This window comes from Rhamphochromis longiceps, linkage group LG9, assembly GCF_057381845.1.
Source record: "Rhamphochromis longiceps isolate RC_006_pf linkage group LG9, R_longiceps_female_GT1.1, whole genome shotgun sequence".
Lineage (NCBI taxonomy): Eukaryota > Metazoa > Chordata > Actinopteri > Cichliformes > Cichlidae > Rhamphochromis > Rhamphochromis longiceps.
Genome location: NC_140565.1, coordinates 31313523 through 31334230, shown reverse-complemented (window position 1 = coordinate 31334230; position 20708 = coordinate 31313523). Strand labels below are relative to the sequence as shown.

General features: G+C 40.7%; 2 protein-coding genes across 5 annotated transcripts in view; both read right to left on the bottom strand.

Annotated features, from left to right (window-relative positions):
- Positions 1 to 12380, bottom strand: part of LOC146662574 (uncharacterized) — a 34502-nt gene extending 22122 nt beyond the window's left edge. For both annotated transcript variants that reach the window (XM_085419260.1, XM_085419259.1), the window contains exons 1-2: positions 10423 to 12380; positions 6400 to 6505 (exon numbers count right to left, since the gene is read on the bottom strand). In XM_085419260.1, coding sequence (XP_085275386.1) covers positions 6400 to 6417 — 18 coding nt within the window. In that variant the 5' untranslated portion in view covers positions 6418 to 6505; positions 10423 to 12380. The remainder of the gene's footprint in view (positions 1 to 6399; positions 6506 to 10422) is intronic.
- A 4458-nt stretch (positions 12381 to 16838) lies between these two features.
- Positions 16839 to 20708, bottom strand: part of LOC146662573 (uncharacterized) — a 48655-nt gene continuing 44785 nt past the window's right edge. For all 3 annotated transcript variants that reach the window (XM_085419254.1, XM_085419255.1, XM_085419257.1), the window contains exon 4: positions 16839 to 17975. In XM_085419254.1, the coding sequence (XP_085275380.1) occupies positions 17283 to 17975 (693 nt within the window). In that variant the 3' untranslated portion in view covers positions 16839 to 17282. The remainder of the gene's footprint in view (positions 17976 to 20708) is intronic.

The window sequence follows — 20708 nt, the reverse complement described above, 5'->3', positions numbered from 1 at the left end:
TGCATCAACACTACATATGAGCGGGTGGAGGGAGGTTTTGGAGTCTTCTCTCACCCCCATTCTCTGCGACCTGCTGGAGCGGGGGGGCTAGGAGGAGGAGTTGGCCGTCCGACTGCGGTCTGGAGTGTGGGGCCTCCCTGCTGCTGCGGAGTCGGGCGGTCTGCCTCTCCCCACCGCAGGCAAAAGGGTAACACCACCTGGGTCTGGGTGCAGTTCCCCCCTCCAGGGGCAAGGGTACCTAGACCCGGTTCGTAGAGTACGCTTGGGGAGTGTGATCGTGTGTACAACGTCTCTTTATGTCTGTCTCCACGTTGGTTGAGTGTGGAGTAAGTGCATATGAGAGCATGAGGGTGGGAATGGATGTTTGTATCTGTGTGTGCCTGTATGTCTGTGTCTATATGTCAGGTTGGGTATCAGACGCCACCTCTCTGGGGACATCTCAGGCCCTCCAAGGTTTGGAGGCCTATCTCCACCCACCACCACTTCCGTTGCCAGTGGCGGACTCCCTCAGACATCGGTGTGTTGGTGGTTCTTTGTGTCTGGGGATGGGCTTCCAGGTACACACCGGCTCACTCCTTGGCGGCCGCTTATCGGGCCTGGATCGTGGGGCTCGGTCACTCAGGCGCGGCTGGCTGCCGGCGGAGCTCACGGGCGCGTCACTGCAACTCCCCCTGGCTTCTGCTCCGCGGCTGCTGAGTGAGCCCTCATCTGGGACTCTCCTCAGCTCTTTCTGGGACAGTGGCGCGGCTGCCCCTCTGTTGGTCTTCCTTGGTCTCTTGTGTTCTGGGGGCCTCTGGATGTCTGGAGTTTTGATCTCCTCCATACCTGCTTCATGCCCTGGAGGACGGGGCTGTGGCCCCCCCACACCCTCTAGCAGATCATTACATGACGGAACCTTTAAAAAAACCAAAAAAAACAAGCGCGTCCATGCTCACAAGTGTACACACGGGTGATCACACCCACAAACTACACCCTTTTTGGCTCCTACCTCAAAGCACACTGTGTTCTGTTGATCTTATGTGCTGCACAATAATGTTTAACATTTAGTATTTACTGTCATATTCCCATATATCATTGTGATGTTGTTTATTCTATTACTCTTGTTCTCTTCTGCTTGTTTTCTTTTTTCTTTCTCAACAGGTGAACCAGGTGATTGATATATGCATTTTTTCTTCTTTTTCTGCCCATTCTGTTGGTTTTTGTTTTTTGCCCTTCTCCCCCGTCCCTCTTCTCAGCTGTTTCTCTTTCCCTCTTTCTTTCTCCCCTTCTTTCCTCCAGTCAAGTCTGTCCCGTATTCAGCAAGTGAAAATAAAATAAACAATAAAAGGCGAATCAAATGGACCATTATGGCAAGGCTGGGATGGTCAATTTGGTAAAGTAAATCCGTTGGGCATCTTTCTCTGCCTTTAGACAATAATTCTGATGGCAAAAGAGCCAAACGGGACAGGCACAAAAAATAAAATAAACTATTTCCAGCAGTGCAATTCGAGTTCTAAGAATCCCAGAAACTATTCAGAAAAGTCAAACATGACTTATAAAAACACCAGTATAGGCTTTTAAGGCGTACAAGTAAAAAACTACATTTTCCACGAAAATGACGTCACTTCCGGTTTCGGCCAGGAAATGGCGGACATGCGATAGTTCGCGCTGACGTCTGTTTCACTGTGGGAAGTGTTACGAACAGCTGATCCGATCGGCAAAGCGTGTTTCTGGAATATTATGTTTTTGTTCCTTCAAGCGCTTTTTATGCAATTTTTGCAAAGCTTTATGTGGGAGGAAACCGTGACCCAGGACAAGCTGATGGCATAAGATGTAAGTACAACTCCTCTGGTTTCATATGCAAAAAAAAATATATATATTGCGCTAGCTTACACGGTTCAGGTTCTACAGGGATTTAAAAATAGTTACACAAAACAGAGCGTGCTGCTCTGACCGGCTTTAAAGGGTTAACAATAACAATGTATTGAATAATGACTCTTAATCAGCGGTCTCCAACCTTTTTTGCGCCACGGACCGGTTTATGCCCGACAATATTTTCACGGACCGGCCATTAAGGTTACGCGGATAAATACAACAAAATAAAACTAGTACCGGTACCGAAAAACAGAAGATTTATTCATAACACATGTGAAAAGACCCAGGAAAACCGAGTTAACGCTGAAAACCGATAAAAACCCTGAAAACCATACATTTCACACATGAGCCTCAACTCTCGCGGCCCGGTACCAAACGACTCACGGACCGGTACCGATCCAAGGCCCGGGGGTTGGGGACCGCTGCTCTTAATTGTTGTGATGAGTGTTCGAAATGCAGAGAGGTGCGCTGGATTTGCTACACGGAGCAGCGCGAGAGTAAAGCATGAGGGAGGGGCTAATAATCGGCTCAGTCATTTTTAATGATTGTTGAAAGCCCAGATCGTAATCGTGATTAAAATTCGATTAATTGAGCAGCCCTATTTAAACCTGAAGGTGGAGTGTGGCACCAAACACCTTAAAGGTCTTTTATCCCCACCTACTGGTAGTTCTAACACATTACATTCAACCTGGTGTTAAAAATAATTCATGACTGTTTAAACACTAAAATCATTCCCATCCCTCCTGATTGTACACACACACACACACACACACACACACACACACACACACACACACACACAGAGTTGTTGTTTCTAATGCATATTTCTATGATTTTTATAGATTTCTACATAATTATTCAGTGATAATAAATCCTGTTTGTTTATTTGTTTATTCAAAAGGAACCCCATTAGCTTCCACAACAGATGTTGCTCATCTTCCGTCAAATACAATCACATAAAATATTATACAATAAAGTGGATTCAAGATATCCACATAATTTGCCTCTTACATCCACAGTGACGTTTCACAATTAAAATATAAGCAATCAATAATAAAAAATAATAATAATAATAACAATATCAATAACATTGAGGCACATTACACAAATTTCAAAAACAAATCATCTCTTACAATATTTACAACAACTAAAAGTTCTGTAAATCAGCTTTTAATAATAATAATGGATACTTTATTGATCCCCATGAGGAAATTACTTGTTTTTCTCTGCATTTGACCCATTCACTCAGTGAAGCAGTGGGCAGCCCACTAAGCAGGCGCCCGGGGAGCAGTGTGTAGGGACGGTACCTTGCTCAGGGGTACCTCAGGGTAGCCGTTAAGTGGATTCGAACCGCCGACCTTCCGATCATGGGGAGACCACTTTACTGAGCTATCCCTGCCCCCTTTAAATGTTCATTGAAGTTTTGAATAGTTACTAATTCTCTAATTTTATGAGGCAATTTATTCCACCTGAAAGTTGCTCTAAATATAACAGTTTTACAAAAAGTTACTTTTAACTCGAGGATTTGCTAAATTGTAGTTTGTTGAACATCGTGTAATATCATTATGTATTTCATCTGGATACTGCAGCTGAGCAGAAATAAATGTGGCGTGTTTAACAGAATTGCTTTCTTTATAACTACAAGTAAGCCATAGAATATTTTAGCCTGTACAGGAAGCCAAGAAAGCTGATAATGCATTTTATCGATATTCGTATTAGAGATGGCACGATGCCACTTTTTAATGTCCAATACTGATTCCGATATCATATGGATATCTGCCGATACCGATATGAATCCGATATAGCGTTTTTTGTAATCAATAAAACTGTTTTTAAATAAATATCTTGCTGCATTTTGTAAAAGTTCATACTCAAGTTTTAAAAACAAGACACTAAAGCTATTCCGTTATACCAAATGAGCCCTTTCCTCTACTCCCTCTTCACCCACGACTGCAGACCTGCCGATGGTTCTAACACCATCATTAAGTTTGCAGATGACACCACGGTGATTGGCCTCATCAGTGACAACGATGAGGCCGTCTACAGGGAGGAGGTGGATCGTCTGGCTGAGTGGTACGACACAAACAACCTGCTGCTTAACAGTGAGAAGACCAAGGAGCTCATCGTGGACTACAGGAGGAATGCTGACCCACATCCACCCATCTACATTAAGGGGACAGCTGTGGAGCGTGTGAGCAGCTTCAAGTTTCTGGGAGTCCACATCTCCGAGGATCTCATCTGGACGACCTGAACTGCTCTGCCTCGGACCGGAAGGCGTTGCAGAGGGTCGTGAAAACTGCGCAGCGCATCGCCGGAGCACCACTTCCTGCCATAAAGGACATCTACAGGAAGCGGTGTCTGAAAAGGGCTGGGACAATCATCAAAGACCCCAGTCAACCATCACGTGGACTCTTCACCCTCCTGCCCTCTGGGAGGCGCTACAGGAGCCTCCGGACTAAGACCACCAGGAACCGGAACAGCTTCTTCCCCACAGCTGTCAGACTCCTGAACTCTGCCTCCTGACATCTGACCCACGTTAAACTCATGGACTGAACCACCACTCACAACCACTAGCACTTTATATAGCCTCTGTAGAAATTATCCACATATCTCACTTATCTTAACTGCACCACTGCATAATTCTGTATAAATAATCATTCTGTAAAATACGATAATTTTTAATTCTACAACTGTTTATAACTTGCATATTTCCCATTTCTGTATAGTTTTTTTTTTATTTCATGTTCTGTATAGTTTTTCATATTTATATCCTGTTCATAGCTTGTACTCACCACAGCCTGTACATACTTATAGTTATAGCATATTCATAACTTACTTTATACCGTGTACATTATAACATACCATAATAGACCCATTTCTGTAATATACTTACATATCTATATTATTGCTAATATATATTGTAATATATCTATATCATGGCTAAAGCACTTCTGGATGGAAGCAAACTGCATTTCGTTGCCCTGTACCTGTGACATGTGCAATGACAATAAAGTTTAATTCTATTCTATTCAAATATTTTATAGTTCAGCAACACACATCAATCTAATAAACTTAAACCTGCACCATCCTTCCTATTCTGGTATTATAAAGAGTACTTAGGTTGTTTAATATTTCTGCTGACTAATAGAGTTGCCAACTCCCAGCAAAAATCTCCCAGAACCACCCCCGCCCTCCACCTCATGATGCTTAATCAATGTAATCAACTTTGATTTAATGCACGTGTAAATCAAATGCACAGAAATAATCAATTATGTTTCTACAATAATTAAATAGATTCACCATCTTTCTTCAACAGAATTGCAGACTGCACAGATGGTACCTTCCCAAAGGAAGAAGGACTATAGCTTACCAGGGTGTAAATTAGACTTAATAGTTACCATATACAGTAATGGATTTCTATACATTTAATCAGATGACCACTTTGGTTGTAAGATTCAGATAATTATTTATTAAAAGTTAGTCCTTTAAATGAAATAACAAAGAAAAGTATTTTTTGTGCCTCCCTTTTCTTGTTAATGGCCTACCTGCCCCCTGGCAAAGCTTTGCTAGAGCCGCCCCTGCACAGTTACCAGCTGTCAGCTACTTAGAAAACATGAGAGAAGAAGAGGCAGCTGCAGCTTAAGGACACAGACTAACTCCAGAGTCTTTTCCCCCGATTCTAGCTGAAGTACGGGACAAATCGCTTCCTTTTCACCTCAGTATGGAAGAGATTAAGATTAAAAATGCTGCGGTTTGGAAGCATGTAGTGAGGCTCCAAATGCTCCACCAGTTCCCTGACAGGTCTCGCAGACAACAGCCGCTCTATCGAGTGACACATACTTCTCTGACAAGCAAAGTTGGGTTAAGCGAAGTAGCGCGTTTTGTGAGGTGAGGATCGGTCCGTCTTTAATTAGTATAGTATGAACATCTAATCTAGACGCCTTATTCTGGACTAACTGAAGTCTGTTAATATCTGTCTTAGCAGACTTCAGACTTCAGTTAGTCTGAAGTACCGACGAGGCCTCCCTTGCAAGTAAATCGATCGATCGCTGTTGCCTTGTTTTTCTTTCATGGGAATAAGTCCTGGAGACAGCGGGGTCTGAGTTTAGACCCAACAGGTTCAGTGAAGAAAAATGTCTGATTGTAACCTGAGGGTTTTTTTTACATTAAGAAAAAGGCACCAAACATCAAACCAATTTAAGCCTAAACAGTAACACATGAACGTAGAGCAGGGCGATATGACCAAAAATATTAACAGTGCAAATGCAAATTCCTCGGAGCAAATGTCGGCCAATTTCCACTGGAAATGCCTTTTGGTTAAACTGTCAGCAAGGAATTTGCATTTGCACTGTTAAATTTTTATATAACTTCAATACACATAAAAAAACAGCTGTTTGTTTAAGTGAAAATACATTGATGGGACTTTTAATAAAGTTGTGGAGTTGTAAAGTATTTTGTCTCGCGTGAAGTATATCATTATCGCAAATTTTCAAATGTATATCGTGATAAATATTTTCGGTCATATCGCCCTGCTCTGTCTGTCACCTTCTGTGTTGAGCTCATTGTTTTCTCTGTAGTGGCTGAGCTGAGTCCAAGTAGCTGAAAATGTTCCTCTGCTGCTCCGTCAGACTCTTCTCCTCCTGCTGATCAGCTGGGACACAAAGCAGATCTTTGTTAGGCTCCACACTGCACTGAAGAGTCAAAGTGTCTCATATGTTCATCTGACAAGTTAAAAGAACACATTTTTGCTTCCCGAGGTGGGCAACTTATTGGAAACAAACACAAAAGGTTTGAGCACTGATACAAAATTTAGCAGTATAGCAGGAGAGACTGAGGCCTGTTATTAGAATCAAATGCCCAGTGGGCCGACACACACACACACACACACACACACACACACACACACACACATATATATATATATTAGGGGTGCAACGATATTCGTATCGATATTGAACCGTTCGATACAGTGCTTTCGGTTCGGTACGCATATGTATCGAACAATACAACATTTGTAATTTATTGTATCAACTTTCCTTCTGACGATGCTGTCTGTGTTGAGCGCTCAGTGAATCTGTGTTCGACTACTCCGCCTAGGCTGCACTGTCGAGCGCAGATCCACTGAGCGCTCAACACAGACAGCATAGTCAGAAGGAAGAGCGCAGGGCAAGCTAGCGAGACAGAAGTTAAGCTCTCCTTGCAACAGGCAAATTGAACGTCATTCAGATCTGGCGTTTGGAATTATTTTGGTTTTCATGTGACGTATGACCCTGAAGGTAAGCGAGTCATGGACTAAAGTAAAACAGTATGTTGGATGTGCCATGCAATGCTCAATTACATTGGTGTGAACTAGTGTGTTAGCGCAGTTAGCTCGTTAACGTGTTGGCCGTCTAGCCCCATGCACGGAGTGATCGGCGGTAGCTCGTTAACGGAGATTTGCCGTGTTGTGGCGTTAAGGTAATTTCAACGAGATTAACCTGAAAGCACTAGCGGGAACACAACGAATATGACTGCACATTTACGCCGACATCATCCTAGTGCAAAGACAAGTGGAAGCAGAAAAAAAACAAGCAAGCATGCTACTAACTTTAGCCGAGTCATTTAGACAGCTGTTAGCACATGATTCTCCTTATGCTGCTGAGAATATAGCCCAGAAGAAGCGGATAGTATAGCTTTTATTTTGGAAAGAGACATTTCTCTAGCTAGCCCGACGTCCCGGAGCTAGCGATTTTTTCAGTCGGGCTACCAAAATCTTTCTCTTCCCTGCCCGTCGGGCTATTGTAGGAAAAATATATGTCAATGCTTTTGCATTCTTTCAGAAATGTAGCTGGGTAATTATGTCATTGGCATCGGTGAGCCACTGTCAATATGTGACATATTGAAGTCGCGTTTGAATTTGCGCTTGTTTTTTTGCTTTCACTTTGCAATCCTGCGAACTGTGTATAGAGAGCGACAGCACTGATCTGTGAGTGATGATAATTTGTGCACCAATTCCTCTGACATCGTCTTATTAATCGTTAGCTTACTATGCAAACATGACGCAGCAAGCTTAAACATGTGAGAGGTTGATCGCGCAGAGAATCGCTGAGCTTATGTGAGTGCGTGTGTAAAAGCATTTCAGTTCTGCTGAGCCAAATAAGACAGGTCAGGGTGAAGAAGTGACAGCCAAAGAAAAGCTTACCACAAAACGGAGAAGTTATGACAAATCAGACTATAAGGCAAAAAGAAAGTGCAGCTTTATGGTTTCATGGACAAAAGAATTTCTGTGGCTGCAATATGACGAGCTAAATAACCAGGGCTGCACATAAGTGGTCCGCAGGTGCGCATTCGCTGTCAAAATAAAAAACACGCACAAGGGTTAGGGTTAAATTTAAAAACTGTACTTTTGAGTTAAAATATATATTTATAATTTTAATAAATGACAAATTAAAAATGCATGAACATTTTTTGTATCGAAAAAATATCGAACCGTGACACCAAAGTATCGAACCGAACCGTGAATTTTGTGTATCGTTGCACCCCTAATATATATATATATATATATATATATATATATATATATACACACACACACACACATACACACACATATACATACATATACAACAACAACAACAATCTTTATTTATAGAGCACATTTAAAAGCCTTGGGCATACCAAAGTGCTTTACATAAAACAATAAAAAATAAAACAGTTCACACATTAACATCAAATACATAAAGGTAACGAATTATGTTCACAGATAAAAGCCACCAATAAGAGTAAACTGCAGCACATAGGTTATAGTAAGGTAAGACTGTACCACCATGATAAAAGACAGCAATAATGGAAAGATAGCAGAGAATTTAATACAATAGGTCAATAGGTCACTGCAAGCAAGCCAGCATTTAACTGGTAGAAAAGGCAAGTTTAAAAAGATATGTTTTTAGCTGTGATTTAAAAGAATGAATAGAATCAGACGCCCGGATGCCAATCGGGAGATTGTTCCACAGCTCCGGTGCAACTAGAGCAAACGATCGATCACCTCTAGATTTCAGTCGAGATCTGGGCTGAACCAACAGTAACTGTGAGGATGACCTTAAAGCCCTAGCAGGAGCATATGGATTTAAAAGTTCCTTAAGATAGCTTGGTGCAGTGTTATTGGTAATTTTAAAAGTAAACAACAAAATTTTAAATTGAATACGATATTTGACAGGCAACCAGTGCAGATTAGCAAGGACAGGAGTAATGTGGGCAAACTTCTTGGTTTTAGTCAGAATGCGTGCTGCAGCATTCTGAACTGTCTGTAATCTATGTAAAAGGGAAGAGTGGAGACCACAATAGAGTGAATTACAGTAATCTAGCCTTGACGTTACAAAGGCGTGGATGAGCTTTTCTAGGTCTTTATACGGGATATAGTGCCTGGCCTTAGAAATAAGGCGAAGCTGGTAAAAACTGGATCTGACAACAGCAGACACTTGTTTATCAAGTGTAAATGAGCTGTCAAATAAGACACCCAGATTCCTAACAGTGTCAGAGAAAGAACTAGTGAGAAAACCAAAGGCATCCCGAAGTTTGGCTACATACATACATACATACATACATACATACACACACACACACACACACACACACATATATATATATACATACATATACATATATGCGCCCTTATGCGCCAAGGGCTCAGAGAAGAGCTCGAGAGGATGTGGAGGGTGAAGGTAAAGGTGGTCCCCGTGGTAATCGGAGCACTAGGTGCGGTGACTCCCAAGCTAGGCGAGTGGCTCCAGCAGATCCCGGGAATAACATCGGAGATCTCTGTCCAGAAGAGCGCAGTCCTGGGAACAGCTAAGATACTGTGCAGGACCCTCAAGCTCCCAGGCCTCTGGTAGAGGACCCGAGCTTGAAGGATAAACCGCCCGCAGGGGCGTGCTGGGTGTTATACACACATACATATATATACATACATATACATATACATATATATACACATACATACATACATATATACACACACACACACATGTATGTGTGTGTATGTGCATATTGGTCGGCCTACATATATATGCATGTGTGTTTGTATGTGTATAGATAGATAGATAGATAGATCCCTTTTGATTGTTGGCAAGTATGTGTATGTGGTGTTAAATAGGCCTATACTACTGTGCTGTGATGTCGCTCGTAAGGGTGAAACTCATTGTGAAACGTTTGAGAACCACTGCTACAGAACAATGGAGATTTCCGTTATATGGTAACACCCTCAAATCACGTGATGCCCAGAATTGTACAATACCGATGCTCGAGAGCGCGCGTGTGATGCAAGTATGTGTAGAGTGTTGAGCGCGTGATCAGTGGTGAGAAAAACAACTCACGAAACTTGACCTTTCTATACTCGTGGCTCACTTGCACTTCTAATCTATTCGTTTGCACACTTACACACACCCAGCTGCTGTTTCCTGTTTTGCTACACTCTGGAGAGCCTCGCCTTTAACGGTCTCCTCTCACAGAGAGCAACAGAAAACTTCATTCAGAAAACTTCGAAAAACTCGAGATTGACTGAACTCAGTTCAAAGTTACCTTGACACTTACCTTTAGATGTGAGAGGTAGCGATGGTCCGCTTGAAGCTGACGCTCCGGTGCGTGTGTCAGAAAAATCAACACGCTGCTTCAGAAACACTGTGTCGAGGCTTGATTCGTTTGGCCAGAGTGACGTGATTAGTGACGTCTGAAGCTTCATTTAGAACGTACCTTTTTTTTTTTTTTTTTTTTTTACGTTTGACGAGCATCTTGACTTTTGGTCTTTGGATCAAGGGCGTAGATTTGGCATGGACGGAAGGGACGCGTCCCCACCAATATCCAGCGATTATTGAATTGTCCCCACCAATAATTTGATCTCTTCGAGTAAAGAAAAACAAACCCGATAGTAAGTAAAAACGATCTGTCAGCGTCTTATTCAGTGAGTGGAGCAGAAAGAGTTAAATTACGTTCTCTACCGGAGTCCTACGTCATGTGACAAATATGGCCAATGTGATTGGCTGTGCCTTTCAGGGAGCTGTGTTTAGTTTCAGCAGCTGCAAACCTCCGCTGCGAGGCTCAGAGGAGGATGGCAGCAAAAAGGAAGAACCTGGATATAAGAAATTGTTTTTCAAAGAAACCTGTAAGTCACATAAAGTCAAGTTCACTCATATAATGTGTCCGTCACAATAACGTTACAGGCTATGCTAGGACATACATGCCAACACTCACGATTTTTCCGGGGAATCCCGAATTTCAGTGCCCCTCCCGAAAATCTCCCGGGGCGACCATTCTCCCGATTTTCCACCCGGACAACAAAACTGAAAACCATATCCCAGACTGGCCCAGCCAATTCCAGTTTCCAACAATGGCTACTATTACTGCAGCTACTTAGTTTTAATATTACTCTTATTACTCTTTCTGGGTCGCAAAATAAACTTTTAACACATTTTCAGGCGAGAATGTAGCTGTGTAAACGTCAAATAACTTAAACATGTTATTGTTTGGCCTTTTTCTGTGTTTTATTTGTTGGTGAGTAAATGGTTTTGGCTGAGATTAAAGTTATTAGATTAAATTAGATTAAATAAAACTTTATTAATCCCTCAGGAGAATTCCTCCAGGGTTCTCACACAGCTGAATAAACTGCTGTGTGAAAACAGCAGTTTATTCGACCATCTACACCAGCGTCCGGTTATATTTTAGACAGCAAGGAGCAGACGGCAGGTGACGTAATTCTGAAGGCTAGACCGTCCAATTTCACAGTCGCTCATTTCCGGTCTAGCCGGCTTTCAGAGGACCTGGCCCACTTAGACCACAAAGGCCGGGTTCTCAGGTGGACGCAGCCTCTGAATTTGGACACCCCCGGCCTGTTTCCGGCCGGACAATAATAACGGTGACATTTAAGTTATTTTATCCGATAAATAAACACTGTAAGATTCAAGTTTTTACAGCTGTAATTTTAAACAGTTTAAAAGCATGTAGAATAGCATATGCAGGCAAGTATATTTCTCCTTTTTTTTTTTTATCAAGAAGCAAAAACAAAAAGGAAAAAATAAGAAACGGGGCAGGGGTCGATGGTCGAATCATCCGTCCCCACCAATGCCACAACCAAATCTACACCCTTGCAAAGGCCTTTTAAAACTCTAGGAAGAGAATGAAGCTATTGTCAGATACCAAATCAGAGTAATCAAGTAGATCCAAAACCAGTCTAATGTTATGAGAAATGTATCTATTTCTCATAAAGCCTGATTGTGTCTCATCGATAATTGTGTCCAAGAACTCTTTAATTCTGTTAGCAAGTACTAAAGCCATAATCTCATAGTCATTATTGAGCAGACAGATGGGTCTCCAATTATCAATAAGAAGTAAGTCTTTGTTTGGCTTTGGAATAAGTGTTATGAGACCCTGAGTAAGAGTAGGAGGGAGGTTTTTATTCTCTATACTTTTTTTTTTCTTTTTTTTGTGTCCCGTTTGGATCTATAGCCATCAGAATTGTTGTCTTGAGGCCAAGAAAGATGCCAAGCGGATTTATTTTACCAAGTGGATCATCATGGCCTTGCCATATTGGTCCATTTGATTGACCTTTATTATAATTATGAATTTATTTTATTTTCGGTTGCTACAAACGAGACAGACATGACTGTGGGATAGGACAGGGGGAAAGAATGAAAGAAAGAGAGGGAGAGAAAGAAAACCAAAGGGGAGAAGAGAGGGTGAGAAGGGGGGGAAGAGAGAAAAAAAACAAAAAAAAAAACAAAAAAAAAAACAAAAAACAAACAAAACTCCTGGGTCACCTGTATGGACAAAAAAAAAACCAGAAGAGAAAGCAAACAGCAAAGAGCAACATAATAAAAAAAAACAGCACCATCACAATAAACTAGCTAGCAGTAGATATCAATAGTTACTAAATAATAAACGATATTGTGCAGCACGCAAGATAGACAGCGCACAGTGTGCTTTGAGGCAGCAGCCAAGAAAGCTGTAGTCCGCGTCTGTGAATACCCATGTGTACACCTGTGTGGATCAGCATGCTTGTATTCCAAAGGTTCCTTCATGTAATGATCTGCTAGGGAGTGTGGGGAGCCACAGCCCTGTCCTCTATGGTATCAAGCAGGTATGGAGGAGATCAAAACTCCAGACATCCAGAGGCCCCCAGAACACAAGAGACCAAGGAAGACCCACAGAGGGGCAGCCGCGCCACTGTTCCAGTAAGAGCTGAGGAGAGTCCCAGATGAGGGCTCACTCAGCAGCCGCGGAGCAGAAGCCAGGGGGAGTTGCAGTGACGCGCCCGTGAGCTCCGCCGGCAGCCAGCTGTGCCTGAGTGACCGAGCCCCAGGCCGAGAGGCCGGGGGCACCCCACCTCCGAAGTGGCTCGTGCGAGCCCCAGGCTCCAGGTTTCGATAAGCGGCCGCCAAGGAGTGAGCCGGTGTGTACCTGGACGCCCATCCCCAGACACAAAGAACCACCAACGCACCGATACCTGAGGGAGTCCGCCACCGGCAGGGGAAGTAATGGTGGGTGGAGATAGGCCTCCAAACCTTGGAGGGCCTGAGATGTCCCCAGAGATACTTTCTATACTTTCTATGAAAACCTGCAGTAAGAACGGAGCACTTCGTCTCCATGGCCTTATCAACATCCAATCTCCAGACTTCAGACTCTGCTCCTGAGGAGAAACAGAATCATCTGGCAGATCATTTGTTCTCATGACTTTTTTACTTTTAAACATTTTGAGCATCCAATCTGCTAATGTGCTCTCTCTTCTGTGTTTCTATCATTACTACAGAAGACTAAAACTCTAAATGCTCTACCATATATAATCTCAAAGCTCACAGCTTTACTGTGCCGTTAGTTCTCTCTACCAACCCTGCACTGTGGCTGATATGAACAATGATGTTTTAGTGTTATCCCTAGATGCTGTGCCATTAATCCAATCACTTCATTTACAACGTGTGGACCATCATCACTATAAATAGTCTCCGGAATCCCGTGTTCTGGGATGATATTCTTACATATTGCTTTGGCAACCGAAATGGCATCTGCTTCCCTAGTTGATTGATTGATTGACTGATTGATTGATATACCTTTATTAGTCCCACAAGGGGAAATTTCATGTTATGGCTGCCGACCTGCAAGGGCGTCGCCATCTTACCCTCCAACCATACATACATTACACAAAAACATCACATGGTGAAGACAGGTCAGAGAGGTATAACAATGGAAGATGCACCACACGAGGAAGGATAAGGAGAAAAAAATAACTCCCCCCAGACTGAGCTTCAACAGGGAGATCAGTTTAAGAACAGAAAAAAAAAAAAAACACCTCTGCACATGAAAAAACTCTTAATACACCAAAGAAACACGTGACAAGCAACAGGAGTGGGTAAAGGGTGAGAGACAGTCAGTGTAGACAGTACATCCGGGCCTGCAGCCTATGCGCTGGTCTCCTTGATTCACCGTCAGCATCGGAAGGGAATAAGTGTTGAAGGCGTTTGGAGGGGGAGGGGGGATGAGTGTACATCTGCATGTGTGTATATGTCTGTGTGTGTGTGTGTGTGTGTGTATGTCCAGACTTCAGCTGAGACAGTGTCCTTCGCCCTGCCAGGCTAAGTAAACAGTCTTCCAGTCAACCCAGGTGGCCTTGCATAGAATGGGAAAAACCCACTACCCACTTTGCAAAAGGGCAAAAGAAACCTTTTGACATAATCTCAAAAAAAGCGTGAGCTGGCAGGGGACTCCATAATTGGTCATAATGGCTCATTACCTGTGTGGACTCAGACTGTGGAGGCAATAGTAGATACGAAGAGTCAGCCATGCTGTTCAGCACAGAACTTACGGAGCACCAAAACTGCACACATTCCCTTTATCATGATGGCTCGTTTGAAATTTATTTAAAATACGTTTTGAGTTAAAGTTAAAGTTTCTGAGTTAAACTCAGCTACACCTGACCGTGTAAAATCTGACATTAAAAATCTGAAATTAATCTGATGTTACAGATTATTTTTCAAAAATGATTATCTAATAATTATCTAATAGAGGCAGTATCTTGGTTACATCTCTTGGATGAATGGATGACAGGGTGCTACAGCAGAGGCTTTCATCTGATTAATGCCAGATATTCATGAACTCATGCAGGATTTAATTTTTACTGAAAGAATGTTAAATATCCAAATCCAGCTGTGTGGGTCTTTGTGCTGTCACTGTGCAATGTGGACTGTGCACCCCGAAGTTATGCAGGAGTTTCTTAAAGTGTCGCTTCAGAGACATCTGAAGCTTGGACACAGTATAATGTGGAGCAGTTGCACACTGTTATAATGATTATTTCTTTGCATCTCTGCAGTGTTTTATGATAAAATAAAAATCAAGTGCAAAACCCTTGAAATTGATCCAGTGGTTTGTGGTTAAAAAATTACGGAGCCCCCCAGGGGACATGGGAGAAAAAAAAAATTAGGGAGAAAAAAAAAAATTAAGAGGGACTTTTGCGAGAGCTCGCAAAAGTATTGCGAGATCTCGCAAAACTTTCTCGCGAAAGTTGAATTCCAACAATGGCGGCAGCTACTTAGTTGTAATATTGCTCTTTCTGGGTCACAAAATACACTTTTAAGATATTTTGAGGCGTGAATGTAGTTGTGTAAACGTCAGATACCTGCTCGGTTTACAAGACATCACATATTTGCAAAAGTGCTCCGACGTTTTTGGAGATCTGACACCCACTAGCTCGAAGCTAACGGGAGGTCGAGACCTACTACAGCCGGGAGGAACACCGCTTTCCTGGCAAATCGTGCCTCGACCTCCCGGTCGGCTTCGAGCTGGCGGCCTCCGAAGAATGCGGCTAAAACTTTTGCGAGCTCTCGCAATACTTTTGCGAGAGCTCGCAAAAGTCCGTCTTAATTTTTATTTTTTTCTCCCTAATTTTTTTTTTTCCTCCCTAATTTTTTTTCTCCCATGTCCCCTGCGGGGCTCCGTAAAAAATAGCAGTTTTATAAGCTGAGGTTGTCCATTTTCTGACTTTCTTTACATTCTGATAGTTTGTAACAATCTGAAGTGCAAGAAGAATTGTGAAGTAATTTTAAAATATTGTTCCTAATTTGGGAACAACACCACCTGCTTCCATGTCTTGCATTAATATTTTAATAACTTCTCTGCTTATTGACAATTGTTCCTCAGATAATTATATTATCTCTATTTGTACGATACGATGAAGGAAAAACAGGGTACCTCTTTGAAAGTGTTGAAACACTTATGTAATTATTTATTTTTGCAAAATAGATGCATTATACTCTGTGCTTTTTCAAAGACAATGACACTTGGGGTTCAAATGAAAACATTGGGGTGTAACATTAATGAAATGCTCAATCATGATGAAACAGATTCTCCTGCGTCTTCAGAAAGTAAAAATAAACTAAAAGTAAACTTACTGAAAGTAAAAAAAAGGGTGAAAACTGACGTATGTGGATAAATCTGGTATATTTACACGATGAATTCAATACACATTCATATCTGACTCTGCTGCTTTGTCAACAGCAGCTGTGTTGCTTCCAGTCAGTATCACGTGCTGAGTTCTTGTGCCCTCCTCCTCCTTTGCATCCTTTCAACATTTTCATTTACAAAAATGTTGATGCACAAAATCTGCCATAAAAATCCTCATAAAACAATATTGTTTTTTGCTTCTTTTTTCATAAATGACTCATCATCATAATCATCTTTGTTTAGAAGCAAGAAGAATCATATAGAAATGAAAAAGGGATAAATCTTCTGACCGAACCTGCTGGGACTGTGTGAGGTCCTGAGGCTAAGAGTAAAGATTTATCCACAGGAGAGCTGCGTTCTTACAAACCATCCCACTGTGTAAACCTGACATCTGTGGAACAGCTGAGCTGTATGATGTGTACAAGGACACAAAACATTATTTACCATCAGATCCCGAGCCCTCCATGTGTTAATCAAAAAACTGCTGCTGTGCTACATCCATAAATAATGAATAAATTAGGAGCTAAAGCTAAAAGGACAGTTTATTTGTACCATCTTCATGTCAACACATTCAAGAACATCACAGATGAAGAAACATTAAAAAACTTCCACACTACATAAAGCAAGAAAAATGTTTTTTCTTTCAGGTGGTTTCAGAAAAAACAGAAACATCAAACACCTCCAAGACTCTCTTTGAAAGAACTAAAAACCTTTATTCTCATGGTCCAATCATGAGTGAACTCCCCGATGAAGCCTTGTGTGCTAAAACATGTCAGAGTTTTAAAGGTTAAACATGAGTTTCCAAAACGTTTTGCTGGAGAACAATGAACTATTTGACTGAGTTTCAATTATTTACAGACGAGCAAAAGCAGGACAGAGAAAAAAGGACAAAACTGACTCAGTAAAACGACAGAAAATAAGATCCCATGTAAATCTGTATTATGTAGAAGTTCAGCCCAGCAACCAGTTCAGTTCAACACAAGTTTAAATGATTCTATCTGAACTCTGTGGAGCCTGATCTCAAGCTTTTTGAGTCTGACACTGAAACCAGAGGATCTTTCTGTCTCTGCAGATTCACTGTGATCCAGTGATGGGAGTGATTTCAGCCCTGAGTGATCACGCTGATGTTTGCACAGAGCAGACAATGAGGTGAATGTTTTGGCACATTGGTAACAGTGAAACAGTTTATTAGTAACGTGGGATCGTTTGTGTGTGGAGTATGAACTGAGATTCCTGAAGCTCTTGTCACACTGGTCACAGCTGTAGTTTCCTTCCATGTGTGTACGTTCATGATTGTTACGACTACCTGAATCTGAGAAGCTTCTGTCACAGTGTCTGCACTTGTATGGTTTCTCTCCTGTGTGGACTCGTTTGTGTGATTTAAGCCCCCATGCAGTGGTGAAGGATGACCCACACTGATCACAGAGGTGCTTTTTAACCCCACTGTGAATCAGTTCATGTTGTTTTAACTCACTTGGTGTGGTGAAGCTTCTCCCACATTCTTTGCAGTATTTCAGTTTGTCTCCAGTGTGTCTACGTTGATGTGTTTTTAGGTTCTTTTGCTGACTGAATGTTTTTCCACAGACGTCACAATGAAAGTCTTTCCCACCACCACAGTGATGACAGGGTTGAGAACTGGATCCATCTGTGTCGCTCTGCTTCTAAACAAAGACACAAAGACAGTGTAAGTCAGTCCTTCAACATTTTTATCCTGAACGTCGCCTGAAATAAAGAGCATCTCTGCAGACGTCCAATTACATTTTATTGTAAACTGAAAGGCACGGACGTTTTCATTAATGAGCATCTGACACGAAAAAACGCAGACAACGCGAGGAAGGCAAGGCAACTGAAGAAGAACAGTAAAATACAACATACATGGGTAACAAACTGTAAGATTTTCATTAAGCTAAACGGGACACCAGAAGAGGCAAAAGTACTGATAGTGAGGAACATGGAGGATCTGGACAAGTATAACTGACACCAATGTATCAATTACACCAGGAAATGACATGGACACGTTGAAATTAGTTCTTCAACAGAAAGTAATTGATCTAGATTGTGAATATAAGGAGCATAATATAATAGATCCAGAAATAGATTCTGAAAGTAACTTTCTCTCTTCTTTTGTTAAAAATTGTAATTATTTCACTCAGGAACAATATGAAAAAGAAATTAACCTAGACGGGAAGCTCTCATTAATTCACTTTAACAGCAGAAGTATGTACTGTAATTTTGATTTCATTAAGGACTATTTGCAACAATTTTCTCGCCCCTTTAGTGTTATAGCCATCACTGAAACTTGGTTCAATGTCGATAAAGGAATAGATTTTTGTTTGAATGGATATGATTTAAAATACATGAATAGATTAAATAAGGCGGGCGGCGGGGTTGCTATATATGTTCATAACTCTATAAAATATAATGTTGTAACAACTATGTCTATGGCTATTGATGGAATTTTGGAATGTTTGACTATTGAGAAATGTTATAATAAGTTGCATATATCGGACACCCAGTTCAAGTATTGACACTTTTAATGAATGGATAGAAAAAACGTTTGCTTCGGTGAACCAAAAATTACTATTTATCTGTGGTGATTTTAACATTGATTTGCTAAATCCAAAAGGTTAAAAGCCATTGATGACTTTACTGACACAATGTACAGCTTATCACTATATCCAACAATAACAAAGCCAAGCAGAATAACATTACATAGCGCCACTATTATTGACAACATTTTTACTAATGTCATGGATTTCCAAACTAATAGTGGCCTGCTTGTCTGTGATATAACTGACCACTTACCAGTTTTTACTTTGTGTGACTGTGATTTAAAAAAAATAGATACCAAGATCATGATAGCAAAGCGAACAATAAATGAAGAAGCAATTCATGCCTTCAATTTCGATTTAGCACAACAAGATTGGAGTTCGGTGTATGAAGAGTCAGATGTGGACAAGGCTTATGATAATTTTCTAGATATTTTTACTATGTGGTACAATAAACATTGTCCTGTAAACGAACACATGACAAAGAAAAAAAAGATAAAAAGTCCTTGGCTCACAAAAGGAATTATTAATGCTTGCAAAAAGAAAAACAATCTGTATAAACAGTTTATCAAAGTAAAAACAAAAGAAGTGGAACAAAGATATAAAGCATATAGAAATAAATTGACTGATATTATAAGAACGAGCAAACCACTTTATTATAGAAGAAGATTATATGAAAATAAAAACAATATAAAAGGAACTTGGGATGTGTTAAACAACTTAATTAAACAAGGATCTTCTGGAACATCATATCCTGAATATTTTACTGATGCAAATGGTGAAAATCACAACATGAGTAATATTGTCGATGGGTTCAATAAATTCTTCATAAATGTTGGCCCCGAACTAGCAGCGGACATCCCGTGTCATAAAATTGAAAACAACAGTAATATAAAATCAAATCCCTTTTCACTGTTCCTCTCAGCTACAAATGAGCAAGAAGTAATAAATATCACATTAAAATGTAAAAGTAAGTCTTCAATGGATTATCATGACATAAATATGTCTGTAGTTAAACAGGTTATTCTGAATATTGCTAGTCCCTTAACATATATCTGTAATTTATCATTTCAGTCCGGTTGTTTTCCAAAAAAAATGAAAATTGCGAAAGTAATACCACTATATAAAAGTAATGACAAACACAGTTTTACCAATTATAGGCCTATTTCTCTACTGCCTCAATTCTCAAAAATTCTAGAAAAACTTTTTAATTCAAGATTAGAAAAATTCCTTGAAAAACATCAAATAATAAATGTTGGTCAGTATGGTTTCAGAACGCAAAGAACCACTTCAATGGCGATAATTGAGGCAGTAGAAGAAATTACTGATACACTGGATAAAAATAAATATGCAGTTGGTATTTTTGTTGATCTCAAAAAGGCCTTCGACACAATCAATCACTCAATTTTACTGGATAAATTGGAAAGATATGGTATTCGAGGGAAAGCTGGTAACTGGTTAAAAAGTTACCTAACAGGTCGGGAACAATATGTTAGCATAGGGCATTACCATTCAGAGAAACTTGGTATTACATGTGGTGTTCCCCAAGGGTCAGTGTTGGGACCAAAACTTTTCAATGTATACATAAATGATATTTTTGATGTTTCTCAAGTACTTAAACTCATACTGTTCGCAGATGACACCAACATATTTTTCAGTAGCGATGATTATACTGATCTTGTAATGACCGTAAACAGGGAGCTAAAATTAATTTAAAAAATGGATGGATATAAATAAATTATCATTAAATATAAATAAAACTAAAGCAATGTTTTTTGGTAATTTAAAATATAATATAGAATTACCAATTATCATTGAAGGTGTACCAATTGATAATGTGAGTGA